Genomic DNA, 25434 nt, shown 5'->3' on the forward strand with positions numbered 1-25434 from the left:
GGTATATATAAAGCATAGGCTGTGGTAGTATCTGCTCCAGGTAGTGCCCACACAGACACACCCAATGACTCTTCCCATCTACTTCTCTTCAAGACTTCAAAACCTTGCCTCTGCTGCTACCTCACCCTGGAACATCCAGTCCTGCTGTGTCTTTTCAACCTCAAATATCCCTCCTTAAAGCCTGCCCCCTTCTCCCATTGGTGAGTTCCTCCTAAAGTCTCTTTTCTGAAGAGAGGCTCAGACTAGCCCTCAACTCCAATCATTCCAGTTTCTGAGTTTTAAAAGCCTACTCCTGGGAATCTTCATTGCCTATCCCCTATTAAAAATGTCTTTCTTTTTTCATCTAGCTATATCCTGGTACATAATATGTAATTAATCCTCCCTCCCTCCTTCCTTTTCTTCCTTCTTTCTTCCCTTGTTTCTTTTCCTCCTTTCTTTTTCTCTTCCTTCTATTCCTATTTTCTTTTTTCTTCTCTTCCTTCCCTTTTTTCTTTTCCTTCCATTCTTTCAAACAATTAAACAACATCGTTAAACTCATGTTGTAAGAGTAGATGATTTTTATGCTTTTAATCAAAGAACATTTTATCTCCTTATGGCAAAGGAGAAGTAAGTAATAGTTTGCCAAAGCAATGAAGGTCAGTGGAAGCTGATGAGGAATCACATAAATGATAAAATTTCCACAATCCTAAATGCTGGCAGGGTTTTATATTCAAGCACAACTTAACAAGTTCAGTGAAAACATTGAGCATCGACAAACTTTTTGAACTAGTTTCAACTGTTCAAAGTTCCTTTTGCCTTCTAAAAATGCAATTAATACTAAACATTTATATATATTTTTAGCATCAAGAACATCTCCAGAATCTAATACCAATTAATTTCTCTACTGCCAGATGGATTTGAAATATAAGAAGTCATTCTAATTTTTTAAAGGCTTTGTTTAGAAATGTTCTCCATATGTAGTTCAGGCACCCCTGGAAATCTCCAATACCCTTTTAAGGCATTTGTGAAGTTAAAATCATTTGTATGAGTTAAAAATAATAATTAAAGCAAAGGACAAAGAACTAGTTAATATTTAAATAGTGGCAACTTTATCAGTAAGTCCTATTCCCATTCACTAAGCATTGAAATTAAATGCTGAGGGGAGAGGGGGGCAAGGCAGGTATGGAAAAGGGGTAGCAGTAAATTATTATTGTCCAATGTCCAATAATAAGCAAGAATTACATTTCTTTAAATTTTAAAAACCAATATTGCCACCTAGTGGTAATCTGAATTTCAAAATTCAAAAATTAAGCAAATTATAAATAATAACTTTAAAATAGAAAAGGATAGGAAGTATATATTCCATATTTTGTATGCAAAGATCTTTACAAATTATCAATCCCATTTAATATAAGCTATTTTCTAAGTTCAAAATGAAAATTAAAAAAATTAATACATTGTAAATAATGTAAATACATACCCAAATTCTTGACTAAAGAGGCAATATTAGTTTATAGTGGCCTCTGATATGATATTTGCTATTTAAGAAATTGTTACAAAGTAAAAGGAAGTAAAAAACTAATTCGGAATCTGTTTTCTGCCAACAATTTGTAATTATCCTGAGAATAATCTACCAAAACCATTGATTAGGTAATTACTTCAGAGGCAGCACAGCTTAGGGCACAGGGACCTGGTGGCCTCAGAGTTAGGAAAACTGGGATCTGACATCTACTTATCTGCTCTCAGACTACTTAACTGGCTAAGGTTATAAAATGGTGAAGGAATTACAGATCTGAATGAAGCTAAAGAAATTTCCCCACAGGAAGGTCAAGAAAATGATAAAATCACAAATCTGGTTCCAAAAATAATAAAAAAGGAAACAACTTGTGTGCTGGTTGCTGTGTAGGAAAAAAAAAATTTAAAAAGAGGTTCAATCAATAGTCTAGAGGCATGTAAAAAGATCATCAGGAAATGGGCTTAAAAGATGGATAAGGTCGAAATAAGCAGAGATGGTAGAAAAGAGCATTTTAAAGTCATGTAAATGGCAAGAGCAATGGTGTAGAAATGGGAAGTACACATAGTATACTCAAGGGATAATAAATAGTCCAATTAAGGATGTCATTGGTCCATAAGTAAAAGTTTAGAAGTCAAAATAATTTTTTGAAAGTAATTTAGAAGTTTATTTCCAAATTATCAAAGAATTACTTGCCTTTGTTTTTGGCTCACACTTGATTTTTCTAGTAATAGCAATTACTATCATTTATGTAGCAATTTATATACATATCTCATTTGAGCCTCACAGTAATACTCTTAAGTAGATACTATAGGAATTATTAATCCCCATTTTTCAGATGAAGCAAGTAAAATTCAGAAAAGCTAAACAACTTATTTCTTGTCACACTGCAAATGATTGTCAGGGGCAGAATATGAACCCCGGACTTCCACACTTCAGGTCCAATACTCTATTCCCTAAACCATACAACTACAATGCATTGCAAAATTATTATTTCCCTTTCCCCACCAATTTAAGGTTTTAAACAATAGTTGTATTTAGGAAGCAACAAGATATAGAATGAATTCTAGGTTTGGTATGAATGGATCTGGATTCAAATACTGACTTTGCAACCTTAGATAAAGCATTTAATCTTTCTGAACCTCTCTCAATTTCCTTATCTGTAAAATAAGGAGAAAGGACTTAGTAAGGTCTTAAGTCTTGTTCAGCTCTAAATATATTATCCTAAGGGAGCTAACTAATTCTAGATATTATTAAAAGAATACTTTTATTTCTTTTGATAAAATGCAAAGCCCTTTTATGATACAGATATGAATACCTGGAACCAGAATCTGGAAGGGCCAAAACAGAGAAAGAAAACTAAGGACTAATTTCCCTAATGAACACTGATAAAATACAATGTGGCCAGCTCTGATCTCTGTAATGAATACAATTGAATGGATACAACTGAGTATAACTAGTATAGATCAAATAGGGAAAGTGGAGGGGAGTGGAATTCATAGTCAAAAAAGTTGAAGATAAAACACCTTTCTACTTACCTAGATGTATGCATGCTGGGAAGATAAGGAGCTGAAACTCACTATACATAGCCCCAACTAGCACATAGATAATGCAAATAACAGAGAAGTGTCCATCAATGTTACTGTCAATCAAGAAATTTTTCCTCAAAGATATGGACAATAAAGTAAATTCAATTTAGTTCTATGAACTCTTGATTAGATGCAATTTGCAAATTATCTAGGCTACTGGTTTCTCCTCACTCTCCTTGATGCCTACCTTTCCCCTTTTATAAAAGAGGCAGAGAAAATTAAAGGAAAAGAAACCCATACCAACCCATTTGGCTCTTTATTAACAGCTCAAATGGAATGGTAAAAGTTTAGTGAGAAGGCTCACCTAACATGAGTCATTTGTTTTTCAGATTTATAATAAAGATAAATTAATCATGCTTCCCCTGTCTCCTATTCCCAAAGATAATCAAAGTCTGAACTGTAGCCAGGAATTCTTCCTTCTCTTTAAAATACAGTCATAGATAGTATGGTATATAGATAATAGGAGACAGCTAATTTAGACAATTCCACATTCTGAGAAAACACTTCACTGCCGCCCACACACCTTCCATGGGTATCAATAACTTACAGAAGTGATAAAGTTGAACAAAACAATATTTTAATTCATTCAACAATTACTAATTACTTAAGAGTAAAATAACTTGAGCAAATATTAAACTTTAAGTAAAGCCATTATTCATTGGCTTTTATATGAATCAATAAAATAGTCAATAATGCTGCTCCTTTTTCCATAAGGATCCTCTTCCTTCCTGTCACCACCACAAGCACTAAAGAAGAATCCTCTACTAGAATATGTATATACACGTTTCCTTTGCAAAAGAGCTTTTCAGTAATAAAATAAACAAGACAGAGTCATGTTGAGTAATTCAAATTCAATACCATCTAGAAATATAACAGCAATGCAAGGGCATTATTTTATAGAACTTGAACCAAATATAAAAAAGTTATCTTTACTATTAATAGAAAAGATTATGACATATTGGATGAGGAAGTACATAAGTTTGTATATTCCTCTCAGAATAACACATAAAAATAGGCATTTTATGACCCATGCCAAATGCACAAGTTAGAGCTGGTTGAAAAAAGTAATCATAATTAATAAGGTAATAATGGTAATAACAATAGCAGTACCTGATATCATAGGCAATAAATATTTATGGATTGACTCAGTGATCTAAGGGCAGGGCTGGGGAAGATACATCAAAAGAGGGATTCTGCCCCCAAATTACAAATTAAATTATAATTAAATCACAAATGCTAATTAAAGCTAACTTTAAAATTAAAGGTAATAAAAATAATCATATGGCCAAAATGAATCAAATTTTATTGCAAACATGCAAAATTGTCTATGAATGAAATATTATATATTCTGAATCTTATTATCCAATTTTCATATTTTCCCTTCTAAAAATTCTTTTCTACATCCTTGTACTATACTTCATGCCAAATCTCAAACCCAGCATTCTCTTTATATATACCTTTCAGAATAAAGTCATTCTAAAAACACTGGTGACATAATGGAAATTTTAAAGAGTAAACATCCAGAACTAAGTGAACACAATATATGTCAGTCCAAACATTTTAATGAGAGTCAGCCATATATGAAAGAACCAGTGCTTCAGAAAACCCAAATATCCCCACGTACATGCAGAATAAACATTCACTCCTTACAGCTTCTCCCTACCTGGGTAAGATCCGCAGCCTGTTTTAAGATGTTTTGCTCTAATTGCTTTGCTCTCTCTGCATGAAAAGAATTACTTTGACTCTGGATGACAAATACAACTTCTTTTAAGTCTGTGAATCAGAAAATAGGAATATTAAGTGCGTTGTTTTTCCATTGCCAAAGTAAATGTGACAAGTAAGAAAACAACACAAGACACCATGAAGGAAATCAATAACTATTAAGTATAAAGATAATAGGTTTGTAAAGTATTTTTCAAATATGATCTGAGTTAATATCCACAACAACCCTAAGGGAGAGGTGCTATTATTAGCTTCAACTAACAAATGAGGAAATTGAGGTGGAGTGATTTACTTGCTCAAGGTCACACAGCTAGCAAGTGTCTGAGACACTATTTGAACTTACTCCAAGTCTTTTGTTCTATCTAGTCACTGTGCCTTATATGTAATCAGAATCCCTGTAAAACTTTACAATGCTCTTCCAAATTTCCAATGGCTGACCAAAAGGGAACACAGAATCAGGGAAACAAGATCACTGTAATCATGCCAGGTCTGTTCATTTTTTTGTAAAATTTGTCATCCAACACATCCAATGATGTGTGTACTCACATGGCATTATCTGAAATTTTCTGAAAACTCACCTGTCTCATGTACCTGAGAATTTAACTTGAGACAAGTACATTGAACAGGAGCCCTGTGATCCCCAAACCAGACTCTAGGAATCTTTGGGAAAACCTGAAGTATACTGCTACCCAATAAAAGCAGTATGTTGCTCCTATCTCCCTAAACTTCTGAAGCTTTTCACAAAGATATCTCTAATCCCTGAGATCTCCCAATAGTCCAGTCGTCAGGATTAAGCATTATCTCCATGAAAACAGCAATATAAAAATGGTACTTGGTGCTTACAGAGGAAATGCTGCATAAAGCACATCTAAAATAACCCTGATGGTATTTGCGTGCCAACTGAAATGGCTGGATAAGATGAGTCTACTTGCCTGGGAGGAAAAAAGCCCTTTGTGCTAGAAAGTGAGAGCTCAAAAATTAGTCACTAGGTCCCCTGCTGCTTCTCTGGTTGGCAGATCAGATGTCCAATTAGACATTTCCTCCTTCAATTTGATAATACAGAAATCAACCAACAATCAACTAAAATGTTATAACTGAGCATTTATTCTCTGCCAGACACCATGTCAAGGGCTATGCAAATAGAAAAGTCCCTGTCCTCAAGGAGTTTCCTTCCATTCTACAGTGGCACAATGTTACTCCTAGACCCCAAGGGGCTTTGCCTACATCCTTTAGGAAACTGTTTACCTCCTTTTCAATAATCTAGGCCTTGATTCACTCTCCTCCATAAAATAGAGCTAGCTTTTTTCTCCTCTCTTTTTTTCTCTCTTTTCATTTCTATGGCCTGAATAGTTTTACCATTCTCTTTTCTTACCGAGCCTTTAGAAAGAGGTCTATAGAAGAAGTCGGACTTGCTCTAGGAGGATGCTAGAACCTGGCTACCCCAGCTCAGCCTGAGCGTGTACAATAGTACTGCGTGGAATATAATTTTATGGAATTCTCTTTTATTGTTCTGCAGTTGTGGACCTCTACCAACCAACTGCTCAATTGGTTGTTTTGCATATAAAATTCTAATCTACATTCTAAACATTGCCCCCAAATGGTCTCAGACGAAAACCTAATAAAAATTTAATACGGGAAAATTCCATGTTGATAGCTATATGTAAATACACACAGGTTCTTTATTCAATTCAACACACATCTTACAGTCTATGATGATGCACTTAATACAAAGTATACAAAGATAGTAAATGACCTACTCCCTGTTAAATCTGTAATATAAATTCAAGTTATTTAGATACTGTAGATTTTATAGATGTGTGTGTGTGTGTGTGTGTGTAATATATTTATATGTTAAAATGTATAAATCTACATGGGAGCTATCTCTTTTTAAATTTTTTTAAAGTTAGAAATGAAATGTGATCTCAGATCCATTGTTCCAAAAGATATCAGCTTCTATTCAGCAAAGCCTGATCATATCTGCAAACAGATGGTTGCCACTTCTTATGATGAGATATTCTCTTGAGTTTCCATTTTCTTCTCTGTAAAATGGTCATGCTATTTGTCCTTCCATAATAGTTGTGTTCAAAGGAAAAATTTTGAAATACCAAACTGCTCTCTTTATACATGTGAGCTCCAGTCTTTCTCTTTGATGGCACCATTTCTACAGGCTCAGCAGTGAGAGGCATCTTCAGGAATAGACAACTGCACTTGGACTCAAGAAGATTTAGATTGAATTTTACCTCAGATACTTCCCAGCTGTGTGATTCTGAGCAAATTGCTTAACTTCTCTCAATCTCAATTTTCTCTTCAATGAAATGAGAATATTGGTATCATTTAAGCTAATTTTTTAAGGTCTCTTCAAGCTCTAAATTTATGGCCCTATAAAAAGCTACTGCTTCTGTTTTCCAAAGAGCATGAAGATCATGTGCTTTTTTCTATATGCAGGATAACTTCAGCATTGTTGGTAAGCAAGAAGTATTGCTGCAATCTTTATGTACAACTTGATGGAAACCAGTAATAGCCCCAGTGAATTCATTATATGATAAGGCTTAGGGGTCATTCCAATTCTCTATACTTAAAAAAAAAAAAAAAAAAAAAGAAGAAGAAGAAGAAGAAGAAGAAACCCACACCTAAATTAGCATGGGATGTTTGTTTTAAAAATAATTCAAATGTTGAAATGCTATTCCTCTTTAGGTTGTACTCATGTACTCATTTTCTATCTTCTCCTTGTCCACCCTAACTTCTTCACCCTAGAAGCACACTCCAATGCTGCACTTCATACACACCATTGAAATATTCTCAGTTGCTATGGTCTCTATCCTCCCAGAACCACCATTTTAAAAGAAAAGACCCAGGGCAGCCATGATTTCATTCTTTCCAAACTATACTTCTTCCTCTGCAATGGCCTAGGTAGCCTCATGACTACCCACCTCCCTCATCCTCTCTCAGCATTTCTGCTCCTTAAGGGTAGGGATAGTCTTTCTGCATTTGTATTCCCAGCATTTAAATGCTGGGTGAGTGGGTAAAAAAAACAAAAACAAAAAACTTTAATAAATGCTTGTTGACTAGATAATACTCTAGCAAGAATAATCATTGTTTCTGGATAATCACTGTAGAAAGTAAGTTCTTTCATATTAGCATTCCTTAATTTTATCCCATCATCTGATAGCAGCCCTCAAGTTTTACATAAGAGCCCTTCTTATCTTCCAACTTTTAGGTCTCTTCTCAGTAATTGTCCAAGTAACTGAACCAAATAAGTTATCTCTATCATCTGCTTTAGCATTTTTCTTGTATCCTAGGATTATAGATCTGAGGCTGGAAATGATCTGGACACAAGAGGTAATACATGACACACACTGACTTGTCCTTAGGCAAAGAGGTAAAATTTGAATCCACTTCTTCACATTCCAGAGCCAGTGTTATTTCTACCATATCATATGGCCTTCCTCATCTCATCCCATTATCTTACTTCAAAGGCTGCAACAACTCAAAATATCACTGTGGTTTTTCCAAAAAAATAAGAGAATTATCTTGATGAGGAATGCCATGACATTCTACAGAGGTGAAGGGGAAGACACAAGGAAGTAAAAGAAACTGAAACACATAGACTAAAGTAAATAATAAATATAAATAAACAAAATAACAAATGTAAATAAAGTAAATTAAATGAAGTAAGCAGTAAAGAAGACTCAACTAAGAAAAGAAAATATTGCAGAAGAGAATGAAAAAAAAAAAGAAAGAAAAAGGATCTTGTAGGAAAAGATCAAAACCTATTCTACACCTTCATTGTAAAAAATTATATGGAATACAGATTTTAAAACCACCAAAATGTCATGGAAAGTCTTTCGGTGAAAAGTAAGGGTATATACATATATACACACTCACCTCTTACAGTGCAATATAGAGGAAAGGGAACAGAATAAAGAGAGGAAAGGATTATAGTAGGAGCGAGGAAAGAAAAGGGTTCCCATCCCAATGCTGACATTTTCTAATGGAGTGATGACACTGGACAGGTGGCTTTTGAACTTTACTTTAACTCAGTGTATCAGGTAATTTTCCTAACTTTTTGTTGCTAGTTTCGTCTTAATCATTGATAAAAAATGGAGGCAAGGAGCTACCCTTGTGATAATATATCAAAAAATATTTGTTCCACACTTCAACAAGATCAGTAATCTGCTGGAATATTACAAGATTAAAATAGTCAAGTATACAAACATAAACACAAACTTTTCCAATCACTTACCTAAATCATTTTTATTTGGGGTTCCATTTTTTCCCAAATTCTGTTTAAAAAAATAGGAGAAACAATTTCATCATGTGCAATAAACATGTGCAAACATCACAGATCTTGAAAAGTTCAAATACAGGTATTCTGATCATAAATCTAAACTCAAAAACTTGGCAATATTCTCCTTACTCAACTCACAAAAAAGATGAGGCCCAAAAATGAGATAGAAAGGAGATAGATTCATGAAGAAAAAACTTAGATATATTAATTCCTTTCACTTTTATATATTTTGTCATCTTCTGGAGGCAACATGATTAATTAAGGCAGTCATAAAATCAAATGAACACTCCTAATCAAGGAAACTGACATTTTAGGAGAGAATCAACCCGTATTTCCTTCTTTCATTTCCAGCTCAACTCATTCTCTGCACTTATTTCTTCAACAGCTACCTATGCAGCTGAGGCCCCAAATCTCCTAACTTGTAGGAGTTCAGTGGCTAGGACCTACATAAAAAGATGGTATTCTAATGACGTTCACTTCACTCTCAGGCCAATACCACTTTAGCAGCAATGACTTGTGAGAATTTGGAACTATGTCCAAAGGGCTTTTTTTTGACCCAGCAGTGTTTCTACTGAACTTATATCCCAAAGAGATCTTAAAGGAGAGAAAGGGACCCACATGTGCAAAAATGTTTGTGGCAGCTTTTTTCTAGTGGCAAGAAACTGGAAATTGAGTGGATGTCCATCAATTGGAGAATGGCTGAATAAGTTATGATTTGTGAATGCTATGGATTATTTTTGTTCTATAAGAAACAACTAGCAGGATGAATACAGAGAGGCCTGGGGAGACTTACATGAACTGATGCTGAGTGAAATGAGCAGAACCAGGAGATCATTATACACTTCAACAATGATACTGTAACAGTCTACTGGAGAGACAATAAACTATCTATGTAGAAACAAGAGATGGACAAGACAGGGGATAGTCAACAGAGGGCAGGGACTAGCATTAAGAGGAATTAGGAAAATCTTTCTGTAGATAAGGAGGGGGAGCATTGCAGGCATAGGGAACAGTCATAAGGAAATAACTGAAATCTGAAGATCAAGTATCTTATTGGGAGCACAGCAAGAAATATGGTGTCACCTGTCAGATTGGCTAGAATGACAGAGAAAGATAATGCAAAATGTTGGAGGGAATATGGGAAAACACTGATACATTGTTGGTGGAATTGTGAATATATCCAGTCATTCTGGAAAGTAATTTGGAACTATGCCCAAAAAGCTATCAAACTGTGCATACCACACTGGGCTTCTGTCCCAAAGAGATCTTAAAAAAGGGAAAGGGACCTGTATGTGCAAAAATGTTTGTGGCAGCCCTCTTTGTAGTGGCCAGAAACTGGAAACTGAATGGATGCCCATCAATTGGAGAATGACTGAATAAATTGTGGTATATTAATATTATGGAATATTATTGTTCTGTAAGAAATGACCAGCAGGATGATTTCAGAAAGGCCTGGAGAGATTTACATGAACTGATGCTAAGTGAAATGAGCAGAACCAGGATATCGTTGTATACTTCAACAGCAATACTATATGATGATCAATTCTGATGGATGTGGACATTTTCAACAATGAGATGAACCAAATCAGTTCCAAAAGAGTAGTAATGAAGAGAACCAGCTACACTCAATGAAAGAACTCTGGGAGATGACTATGAATATGATACATAGAATTCACAATCTCTCTATTTTTGTCCACCTACATTTTTTATTTCCTTCACAGGCTAATTGTACACTATTTCAAAGTCCGATTCTTTTTGTACAACAAATAGTTGTTTGGACATGTATACATATATTGTATTTAATTTATACTTTAACATATTTAACATGTATTGGTCAACCTGCCATCTGGGAGAAGTGGAGGAAGAGAGGAAAGGTTGGAACAAAAGGTTTTGCAATTGTCAATGCTGAAAAAATACCCACGCATATGTCTTGTAAATATAAAGCTATAATAATAATTAAAAAAAATAAGAAGAAGGATCCCAGAGTAAATGAGGGATGGGAAGAAGGGTGTTAAGGAAAGGCAACAGGGGAAAAAGTTGGGAAGGATTTGGAATGCCAAACATAGTTTTTATTTATCTTGGAAGTGATAAGAAATTATTAAGGGAACTCACAGAAGGCATTTCTTTTCAGAGATAACCTCTGAGATTTTTTCTAACTCAGATTCTGAAAACAACCTGGCCTCTGGATCTGTTTCCTCATTTGTAAAAGGATGTAGTAAATGATATGATCTTTATCATCCCTTCCAGTACTAAATTATAATCCTAGTAGTCTAATTTGACTATAATGTACGGTCTATGAGTGGGCCAGAGGACCTCAAGTGCCAGGGCTAAGAAATGAATTTCAGAAGCAGCATTTTGTAATCAGATCTTACCTCTCCCATTTAAAAGCCATACATATAATTGGGTAAATCACTTAACCCTCCTGAGACTTAGTTTCTTGGTCTTTAAAATGGGTATAATAACACTACTTCACAGGTAATATTAGGATAATGTCCCTACCTCAAAGGGTTGCTGTGAGGATTAAATGAAGTAATGTTTATAAAGCATTAAGGTTTTATATGAATGCAAGCAAAAATTGTTGTTTGTGATTAAAGTATAGAACTATTGATTCTGCCCTGATAATTTTTTAATGTGGTTTCTATGATATGAAGAATTTTCAGTGAGAAAACTCTCTTTACCAATATAAACTGGCACCTGCTCTGCAACTAATATTCTTAGAGAGTTCATTGGGACACTGAGAAGTTAAAATGACTTCTTCAAAATCATGATAGCCAGTATGTATCAAAAGCAGCACTTCAAGCAAGGTCTATCTGGGGCACATAAATTACACAGCACATGGAATTAGGAAGAACTGATCTCAATCCCAGTTTCAGACATTTACTGTGTGACTCTGGGCAAGTCACTCAACCTATTTGTCTCAGTTTCTTCATCTGTAAAATTGGGATAATAATAGCACCTACTTCCCAGGGCTCAAATGAAATTATATTTGTAAATATCAGTTATAATTATTTGTAAAAATAATTAATCTAGTACTATTATTATTATTGTTGTTATTAACCGAGTTTAAGAGCAGGTACACTGTTTTGGTATTAAATACAGTGAATTTTCTTTCTAATATAACTTTGCCATATCATCATGATAATGATAGTAACAACTAGCTAGCATTTATATAGAACTTTAAAGTGTGCAAAGTACTTTACAAATGCTGACTCACTTGATATTCACAATAGGTGCTATTATTATATCCATTTTACAGAGAAGGAAACTGCGATTAAGTGGCTTGGCTAGGACCATTCTGCTTGTAAGTGTCAGAGAAATGATTAAAATGCAGGTCTTCCTAACTGCAAGTCTCAAACTCTATCCACCATTCTGAGTTCTATTCAGTGTACCATCTAGCAGTTTACTTTCTCCAGCCTTATGCTGCCATATGTGGTGGCTGGACTCCTAGCAAATAAATAATTCACTAAGGGTCTTTTGTGTTCAATTTTCTTTATAGACTTTGCCAAAACTGCATATATAGATCTTCACTGACAAAATTGATTTATCTATTAGCTTGGCAAATGAGTGATCATTTAGGGAAGAAAAACAAAATCTAATAATGAGAACATCTCTATTAAGCCTATTTTCTGAAATGACACCTGTGAGTGACTGAGAATGGAAGTTGGTACAAAGCTTAATAATAGAGTGGCCTTTCATATGGAGGCTGAGATAGTAGTACAAGTACTATTTTTAAAGCTAGACTAATGTGACAAGAGGCACAAAAGAAATTTTAAAATAACATCTATGGAGGTTCCTATGAGATGATTTGGGGGAGGGGTATCAGGGAGAAAACATTTGGGTGGGAACATAAATACGTATAGGTAAGACATTGGCAGGTGAGTATAGAGGGGACATTTTAGATAGAAGGAACAACATAAGAAAAGGTATGAATAAAGAAATTGTGGAGTTGCTTAAGAGGTTCATATAATGACTAAGTGCTAAGAGACCTTAAACATTATCTAGTTCAACCCCCTCATTTTACAGATAACAAAACTCTGGCCCATAAGTATGCCCAAGGTTACATAGTGAGATTATGGCAGGGCCAAGACTAGAACCAGGACTTCTGATCCCCAGACTGGGGTGCCTCTTTCACTATACCAAGTCTGACTTACTTGGAAACATGAACTAGTCCAGTATGAATATAGGACAGAGCCAGGTGGTTGCAGAAAAGAATTTCTGTTTTAGGTACAAATTGGACTGGCCAACCCTTACAAGACAGATTTTTTTCAACAGATAAGAGAATTAGCGGGGGATAAAACTATAGATAATTTTGAGATCATACTAAAGGCAGCTTTAAATATCAGGCTGAGAATTTGGACATTTTTCTATAGGTAATGGAGAGCTAATGAAGTTAGGCAATAGAGCTAAAGGATTAAAATACTAATTTATACAATCTAACCTTAACTGGGCATTCATTAATACCAGACAATAGTTTTACTCTTCTTTAATTGGTTCTCTAACCCAAGGATTTATCCAAAATTTCCTTTCTCTAACTTTCCACACCATACCTTCCCAAAAACTCTCAAGGCTAAGGCTCTTCCTCTTTCTGAGAAAATGAAAGCCTTAAGCATTGAAATCCCTCTCCTCCCCTTCGAAAGCCTATGTCATCTTCGTCTCTTTCCTTATTTTCTCCCAATTTTTGATAATGAAATGGTATAGTTTTTGCCTAATTCCAAATAATTTTCCAGAATGCCACACCTAATTCACAGCTCTCACATTAAGGTACCCATTCTTCCAACACTGACCATTCATTCCCCTCTTTTGGAATCTCTGCCAACTGCTGCGTATGTGAGATGAACTGCCACATGTGATGGTCTTTTCTCAGTCTTCATGTGTTTTAATCTCTTTATAGCATTTGATATTGGTTACTATCTTCTCTTCTTTAGATACTTTCTTCTCTGGATTTTAGTGACCCTATTTATTCCTGGTTGTTCTTCTGTCTGACTGCTCCTTCCCAGGCTCCTTTGCTAGATGATCACTCATGTCCTGCCCACCAACTGCATTTGGACTCCAAGGCTCTGTCTTGGGCTTTCTCTTTTCTCTCTGAACTCACTTGATTTCATTAGTTCATATGGACTTAAATACATCTTTGTGCAAATAACTCCCAGACTTATATAACCAACTTAGTCTGTTCCTTTCAATATACCTTTCTTCAAAACATCTGATTTCTTTCAAGGGTACATCATCCTTCCAGACTCTCCAAAATTCAGTGTTATCTTCAGCTTATCACTCTTCCTCACTCCATGGAACAGTTGTCAAATCTTTTCATTTCTATCTTCACAATATCTCTTTCATCTGACTCCTCATTGCTCATGTGTCCACAAATCTAGTTCAAGGCACTGTCACTTTTTGCATTGATCACCATCTCTATACATCTGTCCCATAGATGCAAATATGATTAACCTTAAGTTCAGAGTTTTGTCATTCCTTACTTGATAAACTCCAAAAGCTCCCAATTAACTCTAGAATACAATATCAACTCCTATTTGTTTTTTTAAGTTCTTCACAATCTAGACTAAATATACCATTTTAAAATCTTTTTTTATTATAACATTATTGACAATATATATGCATGGGTAATTTTTTACAACATTATCCTTTGAACTCACATTTGTTCTGACTTTTCCCTTCCTTCCCTTCACTCCCTCCCTTAGATAGCAGGCAGTCTTATACATGTTAAATATGTTATAGTATATCCTAGATACAATATATGTGTGCAGAATGGTTTGATTATAGTATATCCTATATAGTATATCCTAGATATAATATAATATATGTGTGCAGAACCAAACAGTTCTCTTATTGCACAGGGAGAATTGGATTCAGAAGGTAAAAATAACCTGAGAAGAAAAACAAAAATGCAAAGAGTTCACATTCATTTCTAAGTGTTCCTTCTGAGTGTAGCTGATTCTGTCTATCATTGATCAACTGGAACTGAATTAGATCTTCTCTTTGTTGAAGATATCACTTTCATCACATTACATCCTCATACAGTATTGTTGTTGAAGTATATAATGATTTCCTAGTTCTGCTCATTTCACTCAGCATCAGTTCATGTAAGTCTCTCCAAGCCTCTCTAGATTCATCCTGCTGGTCATTTCTTACAGAACAATAATATTCCATAATATTCATATACCACAATTTACCCAACCATTCTCCAATTGATGGGCATCCATTCATTTTCCAGTTTCTAGCCACTACAAAAAGAGTTGCCACAAAAATTTTGGCACATACAGGTCCCTTTCCCTTCTTTAGTATCTCTTTGGGATATAAGCCCAGTAGTAACACTGCTGGATCAAAGGGTATGCACAGTTTGATAACTTTTGTGGCATAATTCAAGATTGCTCTTCAGAATTTGTTCACAACTTCACCAACAATGCATCAGTGTCCCAGTTTTCCCGCATCCCCTCCTCCATTCATCATTATTTGTTCCTGTCATCTTAGCCAATCTGACAGGTGTGTAGTGGTATCTCAGAGTTGTCTTAATTTGCATTTCTCTGATCAGTAGTGATTTGGAACACTCTTTCATATGAGTGGATATAGTTTCAATTTCATCATCTGAAAATAGTCTGTTCATATCCTTTGATCATTTACCAATTGGAGAATGGCTTGATTTCTTATAAATTAGAGTCAGTTCTCTCTATATATATTTGGAAATGAGGCCTTTGTCAGAACCTTTAACTGTAAAAATGATTTCCCAGTTTGTTGCTTCCCTTCTAATCTTGTTTACATTAGTTTTGTTTGTACAAAGGTTTTTTAATTTGACATAATCAAAATTTTCTATTTTGTGATCAATAATGATGTCTAGTTCTTCTTTGGTCACAAATTCCTTCCTCTTCCTGAAGTCTGAGAGGTTAAACTATCTTATGTTCCTCTAATTTATTTATAATCTCATTCTTTATGCCTAAATCTTGGACCCATTTTGATCTTATCTTAGTATGTGGTGTTAAGTGTGGATCCATGTTTAATTTCTACCATACTAACTTCCAGTTTTCCCAGCAGTTTTTGTCAAATAATGAATTCTTATCCCAAAAGTTGGGATCTTTGGGTTTGTCAAACACTAGATTGCTATAGTTATTCACTATTTTGTCCTGTGAAGCTAACCTATTCTACTGATCAACTAGTCTATTTCTTAGCCAATACCAAATGGTTTTGGTAACTGCTACTTTATAATATAGTTTTAGATCAGGTACAGCTAAGCCACCTTCATTTATTTTTTTTTCCATTAGCTCCCTTGAAATTCTTGATCTTTTGTTCTTCCATGTGAATTTTGTTGTTATTTTTTTCTAAGTCATTAAAATAGTTTCTTGGGAGTCTGATTGATATAGCACTAAATAAATAGACTAGTTTAGAGAGTATTCTTAATACTTAATAATATCTTAATAATATTCACTTGGCCTATCCAAGAGCACTTAATGTCTTTCCAATTATTTAAATCTGACTTTATTTTTGTGGCAAGTGTTTTTTAATTTTGCTCATATAATTCCTGACTTTTCTTTGGTAGATGGATTCCCAAATACTTTATACTCTCGACATCTGTTTTGAATGGAATTTCTCTTTGTATCTCTTGTTGTGGGATTTTGTTGGTGATGTATAAAAATGCTGAGGATTTATGTGGATTTATTTGTTATCCAGCAACTTTGCTAAAATTGTGAATTATTTCTAATAACTTTTTATTAGAATCTCTGGGGTTCTCTAAGTATACCATCATATTATCTGCAAAGAGTGATAGTTTGATTTCTTCATTACCTACTCTAATTCCTTTAATATCTTTCTCAACCCTTATTGCCGAGGCTAATGTTTCTAATACAATACTGAATAATAATGGTGATAGTGGGCATCCTTGTTTCACTCCTGATCTTACTGGGAATAGTTCCAATTTATCCCCATTACATATGATGCTAACTGACAGTTTTAAATTTCCCCTTATTACCACTTTGGCGGCATCCCACACATTTTTTGGTATGTTGTCATTTTCTTGGGTGAAGTTATTAATTATGTCTATAATTTGCTGTTTCACCCAATTATTCTTTGGTATGAGATTATTTAGTTTCCAATTATTTTTTGGTCTATTTTCCCCTGGCTTTTTATTGAATGTAATTTTCATTGCATCATTATTTGAAAATGATGCATTTACTATTTCTGCCTTACTGCATTTGAATTTGAGGTTTTTATGTCCTAACATATAGTCAATTTTTGTACTCCTTTCTGTCTCCATTTAGTTTTCTCCAAAAATATATCATCTCTAACTTTTTTGGTATTCTATTTACCTCTTTGACTTCTTTCTTATTTATTTTGTGGTTTGATTTATCTAATTCTGAGAGTGCAAGGTTGAAATCTCCCACTATTATAGTTTTGCTGTCAATTTCTTCTTGCAGCTCTCTTAATTTCTCTTTTAAAAATTTAGATGCTACACTACTTGGTATATATCTGTTTAGTATTCATATTGCTTCATTATCTATGCTACCCTTTAACAAGATATAGAGCCCTTTCCTATCTCTTTTAATTAGATCCATTTTTGCTTTTGCTTGATCTGAGATCAGGATGGCTACCCCTGGTTTTTTTACTTCACCTGAAACATAGAAGGTTCTGTTCCAACCTTTTACTTTTACTCTGTATGTATTGCCCTGCTTCAAGTGTGTTTCCTGTAAACAACATATTGTAGGATTCTGGCTTTTAATCTAGTCACTAACTGCTTCCTCTTAATGGGGGAGTTTACTGCATTCACATTTATGGTTAAAATTACCAATTCTGTATTACTTGCCATCTTGTTAACCCCAGCTTATGCTTTTTGCCTTTCCTTCCCCCTTACCTCTCTCCCCATTATTAAACTTGTGAGTACCACTTGCTTCTCACAGACCTCCCTTTTAAGTATCTTTCGCACCACCTTAGGGGAAGGGAATACAGAAATTGTGAGGAAAAGGGGTAAGATAGGGGGAGGAACTCTAAGGTGGTGCGAAAACAAGAAAAACAAATGCAGTCTGCTATTTTTGGGGGGCTGGATGGTATTACCGGGCTTCCTCTACAGACTGCAGGGGGTAGCAGTGAGGAACTAGCAGGACACAATGATTGTGCTGAATCTGTACTCTGATACTCTGAGGCTCTAAGAACATGCTGAGACTCTCCAGGTGTGGCCAGATCCTGAGAGACGCTAGCTTTTTGGGGTTATAATCTTTACCTCCTGTGTTTACAGCTTCTCTGCTGATCTACTGGTTTGCTACCAGGGCAAAGAAGCCACACTGTGGTAAAATTCTCGCTACAGAAACAGCTGAGATCACACCCCACCCCCTCTCAGGTCAGCTCAGTGTGGGCTGCTTTCCATACTCTGTCTGCTGTGCTGCAGCTCCCTGCCTGCCTTCAGTCTGCATCCAATCAAATCGTCCCCACCCACAAGCAAAAACAGACCTCTTCTAGTAAATTTCGAAGATATCTTCTCTTGGTAATTATTTGCACTTTTTTTTTTTTCTTCAGTCAAGCACTAATTCTGAGGCTTGTCAAAAAATCACTTCCCACCACAACCCAACATTTGCTAGTGTCCTTCCTCTTTAACACCTCCATAAACTAATTCATTTTATATATACTTATACTTTTAAGTACATATGCTTATAAATTTATACTTACATTTCTTTTATACACACTTACATATACAATATTATGTTGTATCGCCCAATAAAATATGTTATTTGAGGACAGAAGCTATTTCATTTTTTTTTCATATAAGCCTGGCACAGTGCCTGGCAAACAACAGATATGAATAAATGCTTGTTGATTTTTTTAAACTTTTTTTTTTTTTTTTGCTGAGGCAATTGAAGTTAAGTGATTTGCCCAATCACACCGCTGGAAAGTATTAAGTATCTCAGGCTGGATTTGAATTCAGATCCTTCTGACTTCAGGGCCGGTGCTCTATCCACTGTGCTATCTAGCTGCCCCATTGATGTGTGTGTGTGTGTGTGTGTGTGTGTGTGTGTGTGTGTGTGTGTGTGTGAGAGAGAGAGAGAGAGAGAGAGAGAGAGAGAGAGAGAGAGAGAGAGATTTTTCCTCATATTGAGAACAGAAAGGGACGTTGGAGATTATCTGATAACATTTTACACATAAGTTAGTCTCTAAAGTAACACAACTAATGACCTAGAAGAAAGTCCAGAAGTTAGATCTCCTTACTAACAATTCAGTGGGGTTTTTTCTATTATGCCATAAGAATAACACCTGTCCAACCTATGTAGCAGAAATATTGAGGATAATAAGTCAAAGCAGATATAAAATTACTTTGAAAGTAAGTTGAAAGTGATATATGAATGTAGGGCATTTCACCATCATAAGGCTGAAAGGGGAGAAATGTCTATGACTGTTTCCAGGATAGAAAGCTTAAACAGTTAGTTGGATCACTTGTGTTGAATATCACAAGATTGGGGATTTAAATTGAAGTTAAATGGACTTTGCATTAAATACAAAGGAAAAACTCATCAGTTTAAAAAACACTTAATTTTTTAAAAATGATAAAATTCAAAATTTTAAAAGGTTTAATTCATGTTGTCCTTATTCTCTCCCTCTCCATAATTTAATGGATGGATGAATTGGATGAATTGGATGGAATCAATGTGAACCCAAGCACTTCTTTCCTAGAGAGAAATTAGACTAAACAAATTGACAGAATATTAAAAATTCATTCTTTTCCCCAGAAAAAGGCAAAGTTCTTCCTAAGAAGAAACACATGACTTGTTTTATTATCTCAGCTGCAGTTATGTTTCTCACCCTGACTATTGATATCAATCACAAATGTAGGAACTGTCAGATTTTTGTAGGTCAATAATATTGCAGTTCAACTTCATACAGGGTATATTAATAATGTAACTATACTGCACATAGCTCCTTTTCCTGGTGGAAAAAGCTGAAGTCCATTAGACAGGTTTGAGGGTTTTTTTATCTTAAGAGATGGTAGATATGGTCACTTGGAACATCAAAGTCTACAAGCATCCCTATGATATATAATTTGGAAATTCATCAAAAATAATATTTTTCAAAAATCAATACACATTTGCCATTTGCTATTTCCTTTTCCAATACATTTTACAGAAGAGGAAACTGAGACAAACAGGGTCAAGTGATTTGCTAGTAAGTATTTGAAGTTAAATTTGAACTTAGGAAGACAAGTCTTCCTGACTCTAGGCCAGCACTCTATCTACTGTGCCATCAAGAGTTTCTTTAACAAAAGCATATTCCCTGCAATGCTCTCTGTTAATCTATATAGATAAAAGAATATCCATTTTTAAAAAAAAATAGATGTAACAATACCTAAAAGGCAAATAGATGAAGTGTGCTAAAGGAGAAAGACTACTAGCTTCGAGACAGATCCTGGCTATGGCATCAATTTTTGTTCAGTGACCTTGAACAAGCCTCTTCATACTCTTAGGTCTCAGTTTTCTCATCTGGAAAATGAGGCACTTTTATTTGAATTGATTACAAATGATCCTTACAGGTCTAACATTCCCTAACTTCATAAGTTTTCTAATCTCCTTCTTATATTCATCTAGGAAAAAAAGGCATCTTCATCTCTGTTCTATGAAGAATTTCAGACAAAGGGAATTATTTTCACAAATATAATCAGTACCTGTGAATTCTTGACATCTTTCTTTACATCTTCAACATCTATGGCAGAAGCTGGGGAGAAAGAAAACCACACATGTATATTTCTTAATTAAAATTAACAATTAAAACCATTTTCAGATTCATCCAAATTAAGCTTAAAAACTGAAACACCAAGATTATTTACTACAATACACCTTTGTCCTCTCTGTTTTGTGGGTTGTTGTTTGTTTTCAGTTAGGGGGAAATTTGGCATTTAAGTAGCTGCACTGTTGTAGAAGGTACTTCTGTTTTTCTTCATCACTAAACCTAAAATTATTCTTTGATGTGAAGCCAACATACCTTGGCTCCTAAGACAAAAAAAAAAAAAAAAAAAAAAAATATATATATATATATATATATATATATATGTATATATATATATATATATATTAATTCTATACACACATATCCCAAACAACAAAATTTACATACTACAATATAGCATATATATATATATATATACATATATATATATATATATATATACTATTAAAGCTGCACTAAGACTTTTGTCATACCCTATACATACACACATAATGACACAAAATACTCCCATATAAGAAATCTTTATTTCAATGCCATCTTAATAGAACAAGAATTCTTCACATTGCAGAATGATAATAGTCAAGATTTTACAGACCCTGCCAGAACATGGCATTCAATAGTGCTCAACCTGGAGCAAGCTTTCAGTCTTCTGAGACAGAGGGGTTAGCAGGGCAGTTAAGTTACAACTAAGAGTCAAGGAGAGAATAGTGAAGTATGCCTTTAGCAGAAAATGATGCCAGGGCCAGAGAAAGGAGATGAATTAAAAATTATTCCCCATTTAGAATAATGAAATAGTTTGAATCAGCCCATAAATAGAGAGAGATGCCCCTAGAGAAAACATCTAGGATCTGCATTAAGGAGAATCATGAAGTCATTCAACTTTTGTAAAATGCTTTGGGAAAAAAAGGAACCCAAATGAGGATTCAAAGAGTTAAGCAGATAAAGGGAATAAACAACACCTAAATTTCATGGTATTTTTACCCAGAAGCATTAAGGGTGATTTACATAGTTCTACTTTTTTTTCTGTTAAAAAGTAAGCATTTCTACTCGGCCAAAGCCATAGGGCACACACATCTAAGTGCCCTGGTTAGTCCTAGTTGAAAGCAAATCTTTTTCATCTCTCTCACAGCCTTTCTGCTCCTTTTCCCTCCTACTGCCCAATTCCCCTCATTTGGACACCTCCCTACTCTAGTCTGTCCTGCACTAGTCATTTTAAACCTGGTTAGATATTTACCACACCACATTTTGATTTAAGAGAATAATCAAATAAAACCATTGTTCATACTAAGATGCAGTAAATTACTAAGGGGTAATAAGAATTTCAATCACCTAGTCTGGTGGGGAACTACATTGGTTTGCTTCCCCCTTAGAAGCTTACATACCATTTTATCTTATTGGGAGAGACATGCATATGTATGTAATATATGAAACCAAAATATAAAATACAAGATGATGTTCTTGTTCCTCCTTCCTTTTGGAAGAGGACTAAGATCATGGGTGTCATGAGCTAGGTTTGAAAGGCAAAGTCATCAGCCTCTCTCTTCTTGAGTTACTCTTGAGCTATTTTGAAAGGGAAGGCACCAACACTTAGTAGGAGGTTATTGAGGAAAGGTTTCACGTAGAAAATGGTACATGAGGCAAAACTTAAAAGGAAAAAAGAATCTTTAAGATAGAGAGGGGATTGATGAGGAAGGAGGGCACTCCAGGAATGGGGACTGGCAGTGCAAAGGCATTAAATAGATGTAGGAGTATCAGAGAAACAAGAAGAAAACCAGTGTGATTGGATTGTAGTGGGTTAAAAAAAGAGTTTTTATAATACTCTATTTATTATTTATCATGAGCCTGGAGAGGTAGACTGACGTCAGATTATTTAAAAAATAAAGAAAAAGAAAATAATAAACAAAACTCTAAGATTAGGAAAAGGAATAGTAACAAACAGAAAAAAGGGATAACTTGTAGGTGAAGGGAAAAGAGCTCATCGAAAAAGGTTTGCTTTAAAATAGATTAAGTTAAAATATATGAGAAAACATAGTACTGTGTTTACAGAAGGGGAGTGGTAAATTCTAATTTGAAAGCAAGAGACAAATGGAAGAAAACATAAATCTCTCATAACTTTATAATTAAAAGCTTTAAGAAATCCATTAATTTTTTTAAGTGACACATTGGATAAGGAAAGTCCCAGGATCTATTGCCTACAAGAAACATGTTACCTTTTTTTAACAGACATACACAGAATAAAAATGAGGAGCAAGGGGAAAAATCATATTTTGTCATAAAAGCAATAGGAAGCTACAGGTATTATTGAGTAAGAGAGTAATATAGTCAGATTTACTCTTAGGAAGAATTATTTTGGCAGCTGTGTGGTAGATGGACTAGAGCAGGGAGAGACTAGAGGCAAAGGGACCAATAAATTAAAAGGTTATTGCAATAATCTAAGCAAGAGGCAATGAATGCCTGAACTAAAGTGGTGATTGTGTGGTTGTGCGAGTAGTGAGAAAGGAATATATGCCAGAAAGGCATTTTGATTTAGTAAAAACATTTGACTGTATATAAGAAGTGAGGGAACGGTAAAGAGTTGAGGATAATGAAAAGGTTGAAAATTTAGGGGCAGCTGGGGGACTGCAAATATGTTTTAAATTCAAAAGAGGTTGGGTTTAGATGGGAAAGTTCTGTTTTAGACAAGATGAAATGGAAATGGCTACAGCCATTCCATTTGAAATGTTGGCAGCTGGTATAATACAGGACTAAAACTCAGAAAGAGAGAGAGACAGACATAAATACTTTCTGCTGATGACTCCCAGATTATGTATCTGGGAGATGATGAGGTCATAAAAATGTAGGACTCAGAACTCAAAGGTCTGAAGTATAGCCACAGGCAAGAAGCATGGGATTGAAAAGTCAGACAGTAGGTGTAAAACTAGGACTTGAGAGTTTAGTGTCAAAGTGAGAGAGCTCTAGGTCTGGGGTTAGGAAAACCTAAACTCAATGTGACCCTGGTTAACCTAATCTCTTTTTGCCTTAATTTCCTCAACTATAAAATGAGAATTAATAATAGCACCTACCTTCAGAGAGTTGTTGTGAGGATCAAATGAGAAAAAACTTGGAAGCATTTAACAGAGTGCCTGTCATGTGCTATTTAAATACTTATTCCCTTCTTCTCTCTTACCCCCATTCCCCAATACAATTGTAGACTGTACTAAGGCTATTACCATTGTCAAAACTATTTGTATTTTAACAAAAACAGGAAACCTTTAGCCAAAATAATCTTAATTTATCCAAAACCACATAACCAGGATGTGTAAGAAGTGGAACCACAGTCCGAGTCTTTCTAGCTTCAAGGCAAGTTCTCTATCCACTATGCTATGCTGTCTCCCATTATTATTACTAGGCTCTAAATTTCTTTTAACTTGATCTAAATTAGTTTGTAATAGGCTCACTGAATGACCTCATTTTACAAAAAAAAAAAAAAAAAAAAAAGGGAAAGGGAGATACCAATCATGAGAATGAGGAAGACAGCAGCCAGAACATAATTATTCAGAAGAAAGGGCTGCCAACCCAATATTTGATCTTTGATTAAAATCCTGCTTCTGATAACTTTGATTTTAATGTCAGCATCTGACACTCTTCTTCTCCTCTTCCTTCTTCTCTTCTTCCTGTTCCTCCTTCTCCTCCTCTCCTTCTCCTTCTTCTGTTGTTCAGTTACATCCAAGTGTTTGTGACCCATGGAAAATATCACACTAATGCTGTCCATGGGGTTTTGTTGGCAAAGACACTGAAGTGGTTTGCCATTTCCTTCTCCAATGGATTAAGCAAAATGAGATTAAATGACTGCCCAGGGTTACAGAGTAAGTAAATAATAAGTGTCTGACGCTAAATTTGAATTCAAGTCTTCCAGATTCCAGGTTCATCTCTCTATCCAACCATTAATTGTCTCTCACAGGGCATTTACTCAAACCTATTTATTAAACATATTTATTTGTACTTATTTGTATTTATGGTACAAAATTGCACCCAAAAAGCATCATAAATATGGTTGAAATATACATTTATATAGAAAAATTTATTACAATGTGAACAATTTTGTTCAGTACCATAAATTATTTAAAGTTGACTTTTCAGATATGGGGATGTTGTGCCAGTTTGAAGCATCTAAAGACTGGTTATTAAAATATTTGTTCCTCATTGATTCTGTTCCTTGACAAGATTTTTCAAAGCTAGCTTTGTAATTAAAATATTACAAACTCCTATATTCAATTTTTATTCTTAATAAGGAAATATATTTTTCTTAATTTAACATCCACAGTGATTCCTAATTTTATAATCAGAATTTACCCTCACTTTACTCTCAGGCAGATCAAGTTTAGCTATACAAGAAAGACATCCCAACACAATATATGATTGGAGATTTCTCAAAAATATGGGCTCAAAGTGTAACAAGACTAGGATCTTTCTTAGATAGTGGGTTTCTATAAATCACTCCTTAAAATCTCATACAAGTTCATTATCCTATCATTTGTTTGATGATGTAATTACTTTATAGTGGGTTTTAAAGAATGGAAAGTTAGCTAACAATACAAATGAATTTTCTGAATATTCCCCTTCACAATGAAATAATACATAACAACTCAACACTTTAA

At 34.7% G+C, this 25434-nt stretch overlaps 1 protein-coding gene across 2 annotated transcripts in view; it reads right to left on the reverse strand.

Annotated features, from left to right (window-relative positions):
* B3GLCT (beta 3-glucosyltransferase) overlaps positions 1 to 25434 on the reverse strand; it is a 135984-nt gene that overhangs the window by 89916 nt on the left and 20634 nt on the right. For both annotated transcript variants that reach the window (XM_074303538.1, XM_074303539.1), the window contains exons 2-4: positions 20736 to 20785; positions 9047 to 9086; positions 4745 to 4854 (exon numbers count right to left, since the gene is read on the reverse strand). In XM_074303538.1, coding sequence (XP_074159639.1) covers positions 4745 to 4854; positions 9047 to 9086; positions 20736 to 20785 — 200 coding nt within the window. The remainder of the gene's footprint in view (positions 1 to 4744; positions 4855 to 9046; positions 9087 to 20735; positions 20786 to 25434) is intronic.

This window comes from Sminthopsis crassicaudata, chromosome 3, assembly GCF_048593235.1.
Source record: "Sminthopsis crassicaudata isolate SCR6 chromosome 3, ASM4859323v1, whole genome shotgun sequence".
Classification (NCBI taxonomy): Eukaryota; Metazoa; Chordata; class Mammalia; order Dasyuromorphia; family Dasyuridae; genus Sminthopsis; species Sminthopsis crassicaudata.